The sequence below is a fragment of the Pogona vitticeps genome, chromosome 5 (assembly GCF_051106095.1).
Source record: "Pogona vitticeps strain Pit_001003342236 chromosome 5, PviZW2.1, whole genome shotgun sequence".
Taxonomy (NCBI): domain Eukaryota; kingdom Metazoa; phylum Chordata; class Lepidosauria; order Squamata; family Agamidae; genus Pogona; species Pogona vitticeps.
This window is the reverse complement of record NC_135787.1, coordinates 152,325,649-152,338,463: the sequence shown is the minus strand read 5'-3', so window position 1 is coordinate 152,338,463 and position 12,815 is coordinate 152,325,649. Positions and strand designations below refer to the sequence as shown.

The following is a 12,815-nucleotide window of genomic DNA, read 5'->3' as shown; positions in this document are numbered from 1 at the left end:
AACAGCTTTTATTTTAATAACTTCTTTTCTTTTTCTTTCTTTCTTTTCTTTTCTTTTCTTTTTTTTTTGGTGAAATAGACTAGCATGGCTACCTTGTGCAAAACCACTGACTGGTAAAGGACTACAATTTCAGAAATAATGGAAAAAAATATTAAAATTAGCATGCTGAAGCCAACAGACAAAGGAATGAGCTAAGGAAAGAGATAAAGGGGTATAACATGAACCTGATGCTAGCTCTTAGCTTGCTAAACTATGGTTTAAAAGGCTAGGAATAAATGTCTGAAGTAGCCAGTGATCCTCCTATGCTAACTGTATGATGTATAACACAACAAAACATAATGATCGGTGAAAATCTCCACAGATAGTAAAATTTCTTTGGTACTGGATAAAACACAGAAGTGCTACTTATAAGGAACTCTCCAGAGAGAAGAGGGACTGGGTATATTAGTGGTATCCTGCAAAACATAATAAGACCCATTGAACAGCACTTTCATACTGACAGTCCCTTGCAGTGTACTGGACAAACAAAAGAGAGAAGAAAACAGGATCATATATATTGGCTATTGAACATGTGATATTAAAAAGGCATAAAAATCATAATGGAAAATAGTAGTGAAAAAGTGTTGTTTTAAAATACAAAGTTCAATAACGCATGAGTAACAGAACAACTAAAATCCTTACATTTACTACTTAGGGTTAATTACAGTGCACTCCAGGCATTAGCATGGACAGTTCAGTAAACTGGACAATTTGACTGGCATCACAGAGGATGGGAAGATGTGCAGCAGTTTGTGCCTGATGTTGCTTGAGATACTTAGGCAGCTCCAGTTTTAAGGAGCTGTCAATCTATGAAATTAATTGAAAAAAGAGAGAAGTAAAAATATATAACATATTTATGTTACCAATTGTGCATATATTATTTTGAAGCCTAATAAAAAAGCTGTTTATCTGTTAAATGACTGCATAATTTTTTTTTCCATTTGCCAAATGCATGACAAAAATAGTTTCAAAGAGCTCACCAAAGTTGCAGAGGACCGTGACAGCTCAAGTAAATTTAACACACATAGCCCAACTACTAGGACAGGCCAAAAAAAATCTAAAAAAGCAGACCTGGCTAAGAGTCAGGAGTCATGCTTATTATATAGAGGTCCCAGGGGTATTTTTCAATCAGAGGTCATAATCGAGGCAACAGAAGCAGTGTCACGATATCAGAGAAAGGGCCAATTCAGACCTGCTCCCTGACAGTCCGTGAGGTCAGGGCTTGCGGCAAATCATTGTATTACAAGGGGATATTCCCTGTACACTTTTAGAGCTGTCATCTGAACAAACAAAGCCAGGTCATCTGTAGGTTAAATCAGAAACCTTTCCTGATAGTATAAATTATATATTCTCTTGATTCCTCATTGATTTTCCTACATATATGCATTCTTACAAAAATCGTTTGTTTTCACTTTGATACAACTGACAACTTAGAATAATCTTGTACTATCTGAATGCCTTCCCATGGTAAGAAATATATCTTTACTATGATTGGCTGTTCGGTAGTAAACTGAAGAAAAGCAGCTTTACTATTATTACTGTTCATAATTCTGCACAGCTGCAACACAAATATTTGGATGATACACTTGTATCTACCTTTGGGGTTATAGTAAGGAAGGTCAAAAAGAAGAATTACATTGTGGAGATTCTTCTTTTTTTATGGGAGTGGTTACTGAGAGTTGACTTAATCTACCAGGAACAACTGAAGTCAAGAAATGGGTCTGTACACAAATCCTATTTCTGGAATTTAGTTAAACCTTACATAAAATGCCTGAACAGGGCTTGATAATAGCATCAGTTATACAGGGTAGCAGGATGCTCTATCAGATATTCTTCCCGTCCTCCCATCTCTGAACCAATGAATGGGTGCATCAAAGCTGAGTTTGCCAGTTTTCTCTTCCTTGGGTATGAAGAAACACAGTCTTCAGACTATCAAGACAAGCAAAAAAATTGCTCAGGGACAAACTGTCTAATATCTTACACACAATTAGTGGAATATTTGCATAGTGCCCATGTTAATATTTCAAATAAGAGGAATCCAATCAAAGAACGTACTTTACCTGTAACACTCTATGTGACATGCCACTGCAGCACCAGGCACTCTAACCCTTATTGGAGGAATGCCATAGGGTCATATAGCTAAACAGTCCCATTATTAAATGTCTAAATCATGTGCAACCATGGTTACAATTTCTCATAAAAGTTTCTAAATCTAGTGTACTTATTTTATATTTGTGCAGATTAGGTGGAAAGTGTAAAAGATACAGGACTTTGTTCCTTTTATTTAAGAACATCACAGTTCCAATTCAATTTTCTACCCTTTTTAGTGTTTTGTTTAAAATAATGTTTCACATCATCAAAAGGAGTTATACTATATGTCTGATCCACAGTGTTATTGATAATAAAAAGGAGGAAAGTAATAAAAGTGTGTTCAATATTAAAAATGTTTTCACAGAGGAACAGCCTTTTTTGGATTTTATTAATTCTTTATAATATTTTAGTTCTCATCTGCAGGATAGAACTTTCATGTCCATTACATTACAAAATCAAAAAAATACTCTTGTTCAAGTGCTACCATATCAGAATCTTCTCATCCAAAAGTATTTTAGCTGCTAATGCAGGCAATAAAAGGGATATTTGTATTTCAATACTCTTCAGTTTTCCTTCTGAATTAAAAAACATAATTGATCCAACTTTGTGAAAAGATTCAGTATTGCATCCTGTGGAAATAAGGATATAGTCAACATGATTCATACTGGAGCCACTCCTGACATGCACCCTCTAACATATGGTGGGCATGAGCCCTCTTCAGGCATACTAAGTTGAAGAATTCTAAATATGTCAGATGGGCATACTTTCTTGACCCCTCCATCATTAATGTGAGCCCTATACATGCATTACCCATACAGGAGATCTGTACATGTGATTATGGAATTTTCTTTCCCTCCCTCCCCCCAGTTTATTTATTTATTTATTTATTTATTTATTCAATTTATATGCCGCCCAAACTACCCAGAGGTCTCTGGGCGGCTTACAATAATTAGATCAGTGGTCCCCAACCTTGGGCCTCCAGATGTTCTTGGACTGCAACTCCCAGAAGCCTTCACCACCACCTCTGCTGGCCAGGATTTCTGGGAGTTGAAGTCCAAGAACATCTGGAGGCCCAAGGTTGGGGACCACTGGCTTAGATCACTCAATTATCAATATGAAGACAAATTTTTGTTTACATGGAGGGTCTCCATGGGCCAAGAACAGATTTCCTGTGTTTTTTGCTCTCACTCTTGGAAAAATCTAAGCTGTGTGTTCTTGGAGAATAGTTGTGTGATCTAAGCAACAAAGGAGTCATGTGTGTATAAGAGCACTCCCTTCTCATGTGTTCATTTCTTCTGTATCAGTAATGCCTGAATAGTAATGCCACCTTCTACATGTGGAAATGACTTTCTCTCCACAGTTCGGCACAGAGAGCCCCACAGACAGAGAGAGCTGCCTACCACTTGTTGAAGGTGATGGGAATGAAAGAAGAGAAGGATGTGGCTAGTTCACCCCACATCTTAAATGCTCAGTCTCCTTTAATTTAGAATACCTAAACAGACTTTAGTCAGGTGATAGTCTACCAACCATATGTGTTTTGTAAACTAAACTGATATTTGTTGTTGAAGATGACAAGCCTAGTTGTGTTTAGTCACTACTGAATGGAAAGATGGGTAAATTTTGGCAATCACCAATGCAAATCAAAACACTTACTGCACCTATCCACTGCTTCATGCAGAGCAGGTAAGAACCCCTACAGCAGGGATGGCAAACCTATGGCACGTGTGCCACAGGTGGCACACAGAGCCACCTCTGTGGGCACACGAGCCATAAGCTGCCATCGAGAAATACTCACCCATCCTCCGATCCTGGATTTTGGCACTCCCCTCTGCTGGTGCAGCAGAGGGGTGCAATGGCGACCATTACCAGTCTAGCCCAATGGGGGATTGGAGGACGACTAAGTATTTTTTTAATACCACCCTTGGGGGGGAGGAGAAACACAAGCATTTAACCCTTGCAGTGCAGGAGCTGTTGTTTTTCCTAAGCTAAAACCTCAACATTCAGGTTTTAATTGCAATATTGGCAGTTTGAAATAAAAAAGTTGCTTTTGTGTTGCAGTTTGGGCACTCGGGCTCAAAAAGGTTCACCATCACAGCCCTACAGCATCTGTGACATGTCTAGTTGCTAAGGGAAAGTTTCGTTTGTAACCCTTCTTTATCAGTTTTCTGCACTAACATTCAATAATGATTTTTAAGGTTTTTACATGCAGAGGGTTTATATCATTTTATAGTTTTTTAGGCCAAATGTGATTTTTATCTATTTATATTTTTTTCCAAGTTTGTAAGCTGCCTTGTGTACTATCTTTCAGTGGAAAGGCTGGGTATAAATGTATAAATAAATACAAAATAGTTACTATATACTTTGAGGTATCTCATCTATAGTAAACCAGTTGTTGTTGTTACGTGCTGTAAAATCGACTCCCAACTTATGGCAACTATATGAACGAGTGACCTCCAAATTTTTTTTGCTCAAATATGTATATCTAGGGCCAAACTAGATGGGATGCCATCATTACAATTAGCAGTTAAGGGAAAACTTAAGAGAAACTGTGTTTCTCTTAACCAGTTTCCCCAAAGTTGGACCCAGATTATAATGCATTTGCTGTTTGCTTTAAAAATATCATGTGTTCAAATGGGAATTTTTCTTCAATACACATATACCTGTAGCTCAAGACTAGGACCACAAGAGCTGCAAAATAACAAAGCCTCTCTTCCCAAACTGGGATCCTGAGTGGATGAGGAGAAACACACTTTTTAATTTTTGAAAAAGTAATTCACATTATTTTCTAATAATGTGAATTACATCTGGATTAACTTGGCCCTCAGATGTCTAGACTGAATTTTCACAATTGACTTTAAATAAAAATCAAAAACTTACAAACATGACTAGAAATATTTTAAAAAGGACGTTTCTTAGCCTTTAGCAGCTGTAAAGAGAGATGCAACTAGGACAATGGAATGAAAAGAAATATAATGCATCTGAAAGTATTATTATTTCAACTACTATAATACTTTTTCTTCCTTTACACTCTATTTTTCCACATTCTTCTAGTTTCAGATCACCCCCACACCTCATTCTGTCAACCAAACCTATTTTCAATTGAACTTGTTACTAAAATTATCTGTCATTTGCACTCTGGGTCACAACCTTGTTTAAGGGCAGGAAATAGTCATCAGGTCATTGACTGGTCAGATAAAAAGGATTTGAAATGGTTCAGCACTCAAGGATCTATTCCTCTAAATGACTTCTTTATGAAGTATGTATATGTCAATATTCTTCCTTTCTTTCCATCTGAACATTCTGTGTGGGGTATGGAAAAATGCTAAATTTCAGATTATGAAGAAGAACATGGGATGTGTGTGGTTCCCCCTGCCTCTTTTTGGCCAAGAAAATGAGTGCAGATGAGGGCTCTCCATGGTGACTACTGGAGCAAAACATTCTTAGGACAATGTAGGATAAAGGAAGGCATCCTTAGAAGGATTTAAGAAGGCTAGTAGGGTGGAGGTGAATAGATGCACCCTATTTGCCTTTCAGAGAACTTTTTTCTAATCACAATCAGAGTAGAAATTTGGGTACAGATTTTATTTAAAAGGTGTATTTTAAACATTGATAAGATAATCAATTTTAGCTATGCAACCGAAACTTCAGCGTGTGATCTTGTGAAAGGTTTTCTTTGACCCCTAACAGGAAAAAGAATCACATTCTGCATGAAGATGGCCTTGAGCTGGGAATGTGAATAAGTGATTTTAATACAAGAAGTGACATATATGTCATTTATTTTATTGACAATGTGGGATAGAGAGAATTTCAAGGAGTTTTGGAAAAAATGAACTTATTATACAAATTACAACCAACATGATGAAGTAACTTATAGTCGGCTCCTATTTATGTGTGTTGAATTGTAATCAAATTAAATATGACGGGCATTACTCCTTTGCTAATGTGCACTAGCTTGCAGCCTTAATCTCAGTGTGAATGAATATGTGACAGTTGATATCCTCAGTGGATGCTAATATATTACGACAGATAAACTGACCTAACCGATCTGAATCTTACCACTTATTATTGTTCCTTCTAGCAGCTGACAGGACAATGACAAATATTTCTTTCATATATCAGAAAAACAATGTCAGAATTTTAAGTTAACAGATGCAGGAGTGTTAATGGAATCTAATATATTAATATGCAATGTGAAAAAATACTAAATGTAAGCAGTATCTTTAATTAATCCAATACAGTTTGTGGCCTGCATGTCTACCTACATTTAAGGGGGAATAAGAACTAGTAAATTCATATGCCCATGGAAACTTAGGTTATCTGCACATAACCTCATATATTTTCAAAGAAAGAAGTACTTCTTTGCATTAAGGTATAACATAGGAAGGAGCAGCAGGGGTCAAGTTTCTTAGGTATTTAATTTAAAGGCTAAATTTCATAAGATTAAAAATAATTAACCAATTCATCCTTCCAGTTTCATTAGGTACATCACATTTCTGCACTGATGGGTGAAAATATATGACTACTGTTGAAGTAACATTTACTGTAAGTCCAATTCTATATTATACTTTCAGCTCTAATGTTTCATTATTTTGTTACCTGACTTTCAACCTGGTGACAAAACTCTATTACTGTTTTGTTCATCTGTCCACCATCTACCTAGCCACCTACCTGCCATGTCTATATTTGCTAACTAGGCCACAGAAAATTGGACACAGATTTTATTTAACAATTGTATTTTAAACACTGATAAGATGGACAGTTTCAAGTCTGTAACTGAAGCTCCAGCATGTGCTCCACAAGAGCCCCGCTGTCTTACAACTTTTCAGAGCCGTGCTATTGTGAACTGGGTTTGCACTCTGCCGCAAAGCAGCTCTGACCCATGGAGAGCACTGCTTCAGATCAACACTGCCTCAGGCTTTGCTACATTCTCCAAGAAGTCTTACATTTCAGGCATCAAGTTGAATTTCTTCTGGAGATGATTAACCCAAACCCATGACAGATTTTTTCCAAGATATCTAACTCCTTATGTTTATTTTATCCTGGTTCTTTTTTGGATGTACTGGACACAAGTAACCTACTCAGTTTACATGTTAAAGGACTGGTGGAGAGCCATTAATTCTTTAGAATGAGAAAATATTTCAATGTGGAGGGCTCAGTTGTGTGAGCTCACATGAGATAATAAGAAACAAAGCTATAGGGCTGTGATACCTGAGTAAACGATTCCTTTTTTTGTCTTGGAAGTCTAAAAAAATACCTTTCATCACATTCTAAGGCAGAGATCTTAGGTTTTTCAGATGTACACAGTGCTGTCGTATTAACCAATACTGTTATAAGGCTAATTACATGTAGTTTGTTACAGAGTTTTGAAAATAACAGCAAATGCATTTCTTGCAGTTTCCACTAGCTAGTTTTTGGATTAACGTTTTACTGAATCCTCTCTAAATTAAAATTAGATTTTGAAGATTTATAAGTGTTTTCAGAGTATACAGTATTATGATATGAATTTGATTGTGTTATAGTTTAGGAAGTCTAGTTATTAAGGTCAACACATTATAGTTAACAGTAGCCATAAAATCTCTATTTGCCTTTTGATATGATATGAAAGCACTAATACAGATAAAACCTAATTTCATCTAAAAATATGAAACTCAGGTCCTCTCACATAATTTTTCAAATATATATATCAATTTTCTTCCAATGACAATGCAGAACCTAGGCAACTCTTAATATTCTTGGTGTTATATTTTATTAAATCAACATTTTAAAAAAACCCACCAGCAATAAATTAACTCATATGACCAGGATCTAGCTGCAAACTAAAATGTTTCTATTTTAAGTCTTGTGTTTCTCTTACATTGCATTTATGAGTAGGAAGCCAATGTGCTTAGTTTACTTTCATATTCAGGCAATTTCCTATCTCTGGTATTACGGAGCATGGGTGATTCTTCTGTCTAAAGAGACAGATTTGTTTCTATTCACAAATGCTGGTAAAAGTGCTCCTTATTTAGGTATGTAATGTAGCTGCACGCCTAATCCCAAAAGTCAGATTCAAAGAGAATCTGTCACCCATGGCAATCTGTTGACCAAAGCTTTAAAGAATTAAATTTTTAGGATAGCATACAAAATTGTGGTCACCCAAGTAAGCTATTGTACTTCTTAATATGACCTGGAGGTTAAATATTGCATAGCTCAGTGTGAAAGCAGTAAAGAGTGAGATATCTGGAAAAGAGCAGAAAGAGCAACCCATTCACAATAATTTTATGACTCCTTCTTCTACCTCAGAATAACATGATAATCTGCCACACATAAATCTTATCAATAATCCTGGGAAATGGTTTACAGGCATGACATAATGTTCAATGATGCTAATATACCTATGTAATAATACTATATTACACGGGTATACCTGAGTCTTAGATTCATGGCGGGGTTGTTTTTCTAGAGTGATTGCTAGATAGAAATCTGAAGCATCAATTTCTGCTTTTAAACTAACTAGAGTTCTCTAGTATATTTGAACTATCTAGTTAATTTAAATTAAGAGTGGATGATCTCCAGATGTCAGGGTTCACCCCAGACCTTGTTGGACTGAACCTGGTCCCCTGACTCTCATACCCATTTTGTTTTATTTTTAAACTAGAAAACTTTTATAATCCATATTTTAAATTTATTTTAGGAGATGTGGTAAAGATAGTCTGTAGCTCCTCAAAACATGCCAAAGTGCCTTCATACTCCTTTTTGCAGTATGGGTGGTTCAAGAGAATCTTGGGTGCTGGGAAGATGCATTTGGGCCCCTGGAGGGCCATATATGAGAGTTATGGGCTGCATGTTGCCTCCCCCAATTTCAATAATAGTTAGTGAACACAGAAGATAAGGATGGTTTCTTCCTGGTTGGTTTGAACTAACTACAGTTTCAATTATCCAATGATCCCCAGAGACTAGATGTAATAGAGAACTCTGATTAGACTAAAAGCCAGAACCAACGGTACCAACTTTCTCCTCATAACTATCGTAAAGCAGGAAAGGGGAAGTGTGAGACCCTGAACAATGTCAGATCATCATTTAGCCTAAACCAGTCATATTTGTGGACTAAGATCCCCAGAGTTTGTTTTGTGGCCACCTAAATACAACTCCAAATGAGCAATTTATCCAGTCTGGTTCACTGACATTAAATTTTCAATGTAGGACAGAACAGAACATGGTACTGATGTGCCTACATTGCGATGAAGTGCAACTTGCAGCTTTGTACTGGGTATACAAAGACATCCAACAATATTTTACAGCTCTGCTGCATCTACAAACTGTGTTGATCCTGCACTGATAATCAGGCCACAATGGTCATGGGAGCATGCTGTTGTTCTCATATCATGTGGTGCTCTATTATATGAGATCATCACAACGCCTATATTGCAAGAATGTCTGGCCAAGACATAGGATTTTTATAATTAATATGATCTGTCCAACGGTTTGCACTATACTTCATATGGTAGTTTTGCTTGCTTACCAAACATAACTGAATCAGTGTGAGGTCAAGCCCGTGGAAGTATTACTTGGCATCACTCTAGCTTTTACTGAACTACTGGTGCCTCATTTCAAACACAATCTGTGCTTTAACAGAACATGGGTAAGATTTGTATACAAAGGTCTCTGTATAAGTCTTCACAAATTTTTAATAAGATTGTGAGCTGCAATGTGTTCCTTCTTCTTTTCCTTCATTATTATACTCCTTCGTTCTAACACATGATATAATGGTACACTATTTATTTATTTATTTATTTATTTATTGGACTTACATACTGCCCCATAGCGCTACAAGCACTCTCCGGGCGGTTTACAATTTTTTTTAATTATACAGGCTACACATTGCCCCCCCAGCAAGCTGGGTACTCATTTTACTGACCTCGGAAGGATGGAAGGCTGAGTCAACCTTGAGCCGGCTACCTGGGATTTGAACCCCAGGTCGTGAGCACAGTTTTAGCTTGCAGTACAGCGTTTTAACCACTGCGCCACGAAGCTCCTACATGGCTTATCTGTGGTACGTTTTCATATCCACTGACATTAGTGTTCCACTACACCTATAATGCATACTTGTACTGACATTATAGTTAAACAGTCACATTTTCTATGATGGTACATATAAAATACCTCTCCCATTAACCTTTCCATGTTAGGAAATCACAACTAACCACAAAAGATTAAAACAGTTGAAAATATTTCACTTCTATCTATGCTATTTATAGAGGAATATTGAGGTATTCCTCTGTAATACAGGAACTGATTCTTCTAAGGTGCTTCAGTTCCACCAGCCTTATTCTTATTCTTATTCTTATTCTTATTCTTATTCTTATTCTTATTCTTGTTGTTGTTGTTGTTGTTGTTGTTGTTGTTGTTGTTGTTGTTGTTGTTAAACTAACACGCCACATTAGATCATCTAGAGACTCCAAGGTGGCAGAGATGGCTGAGATCCCTGCCATATTATCCTTACCAGAATGCTGTGAGGTAGTAAAATTGACTGCATATGACTGGTCAATGAGTAATCCATTGGGTTCCATGTCCAAATGGAACAATTCCACTCCAAAACTCTACTCGCTATACTAGCCTGGTCTTCCAAGAATTTTTAATGTTTGTTCTTTAATCAGTTTGTTTCCAATATTCATATTCTGCTTCTTTAGAATGAATTGCTCCCAGAATAATTTACAACCAAGTCATATAATATAAGCAATTATGGGAATGAAGTCTGATCCTCAAAAAGCATGTAAGAACAGTACATTTCACTTATACCATGCTCACTTATGATAAACACCTGCTTGTGTTAGACTAAATAATAAAAATGAGGAAAAAATTGTAATGATAGGAGCTTGGACTGGACAAAATATTTAAAAAACTTTTTTCCACTATAATGAAAAAAATTAAATTGATTGCTGCATGAACTTAAACTTAAAGACTCCACACTGAGTGCAACACAAATTTTAAAAATGCAGAATAACAAGCATCACACATCATAGAAACGAAGCTGTTAATTCATAATAATCTGTTGTTCACAGCCTTGTATAAATTTATATAAAGCCTGAAAAGGCACAAGGTAAGTAGGCAAATAGTTGGACATTCTAATGAAGAGTTTTTAATGTAGCTTTGTAAGGTAATGAATTTTCAATTAATCTGTTCAGTTAATACCATATTTAAATTATGTAATTTTTCTATCATGTTCCGTGCTATCTTGCAAAATCTGAAATATGGAAAAAAGAAATGAGGGACTGTAACTATATGTCAGTTTAGGATAATTATTTTGCATATTATTAATCCTGATTTAAAGTTAATTTCCTCCCATCCATTCATTGGACTTTTCAAAGTATATGTGTAATTTTATTTCCTCTCATTTATATCATATGAGTTACCATAAGCAGAATATTTGAACCCTAAAAATCTGGAATACATACAGAATGTATGATGAAAATAACTTTGACTAAACAAGTTAGTCATGTATGATTAACAATAGAGCATCACAAACCGTTGCATGCAATATATGATTTTTGTCCTTTAATTCTCCTCTAAATTATGCCAGGATTTATTTCAACATTGGTAATTTTCTATCAAAGAACTTTAGGTGCCTTTTTCCTTATATATATTTTTTAAACTACTATGATGTATTCCAGTTTAACAAAAATGAAAAAAATGTTCTAATTGTTTCACTTCCTAGGGCATCCCCTTTCAAAACTACCAACCCTTTTAACAGATAACACATGTGTGCTTGCTGTTGATGTTAAATTCCATCCCCCATTCCAACTTTCAAGAAATAAAGGGCAGATATTCGGAATTAAGATATAACTTTGGTGGGCTTTCAGAGATACTGGAAATTAACATTTTCACCTGAATATTTGTGTGTGTGTGTGTGTGTGTGTGTGTGTGTGTGTGAGAGAGAGAGAGAGAGAGAGAGAGAGAGAGAATCTATCACCAGCAGATTCAGATTATTTGTCTTAAAGTTTTTGTCACTGTTAACCCAAAGCAAAGTAATTTAAGGAAATTGATCTATCCACTGGTATGATTTTCATAATTTTAGCAGATCCAAGCAAAAAGATAAACATAAAATGAAAATCCTGTGCATACCTTCAAAGTAACCAGTTTTTGCAGTCTGTGCCTTCTTTGGTGGTTTCACAGGGGGATGTTTATTTTCATTGTTTTTGAACAACGCCAGGCGCACAGCTGGGTCTAGACGACAAGAACAAGTTAAAATCAAAAGGTCATACCTTGCTTATTCATTCCTGAAAAGAAATATTCGCCTTTTAGCCATTTATTAAAAGAAACAGAATATCTTCTGTAGGTTTTACATTAGGATGGAAAAATATACTGTTTCTAACATTAAAGAGTTAAAAGGATTTTTTTTCAAACAAAGCACTTAAGTCAAACATATTTTAAACATTTATTCTCTAGGCCAATTATTCTAAGGACCAGCTACCAGTATAAAACAAAAAATCATAATTAAAATGTATATATAATTAAAAGATACATATAAAGATATATTCCTGAAGGTGGTGGGTTACACTGTATATTTAAGTTATGGATATGATCATATTTGTCATATATATTTTTGTTATCCAATTCTGTTCGATGTATACTTGTATGTGTGTTTTGTTTACATATATATATAATGTATATATTGGAATGAAAATTTGAGTTCTCCAGTAGAAACA

At 35.6% G+C, this 12,815-nt stretch overlaps 1 protein-coding gene across 2 annotated transcripts in view; it reads right to left on the bottom strand.

Moving 5' to 3' along the window:
- Positions 1-12,815, bottom strand: part of LRRIQ1 (leucine rich repeats and IQ motif containing 1) — a 131,092-nt gene that overhangs the window by 26,747 nt on the left and 91,530 nt on the right. For both annotated transcript variants that reach the window (XM_020777759.3, XM_020777766.3), the window contains exon 23: positions 12,232-12,333. In XM_020777759.3, coding sequence (XP_020633418.3) covers positions 12,232-12,333 — 102 coding nt within the window. The remainder of the gene's footprint in view (positions 1-12,231; positions 12,334-12,815) is intronic.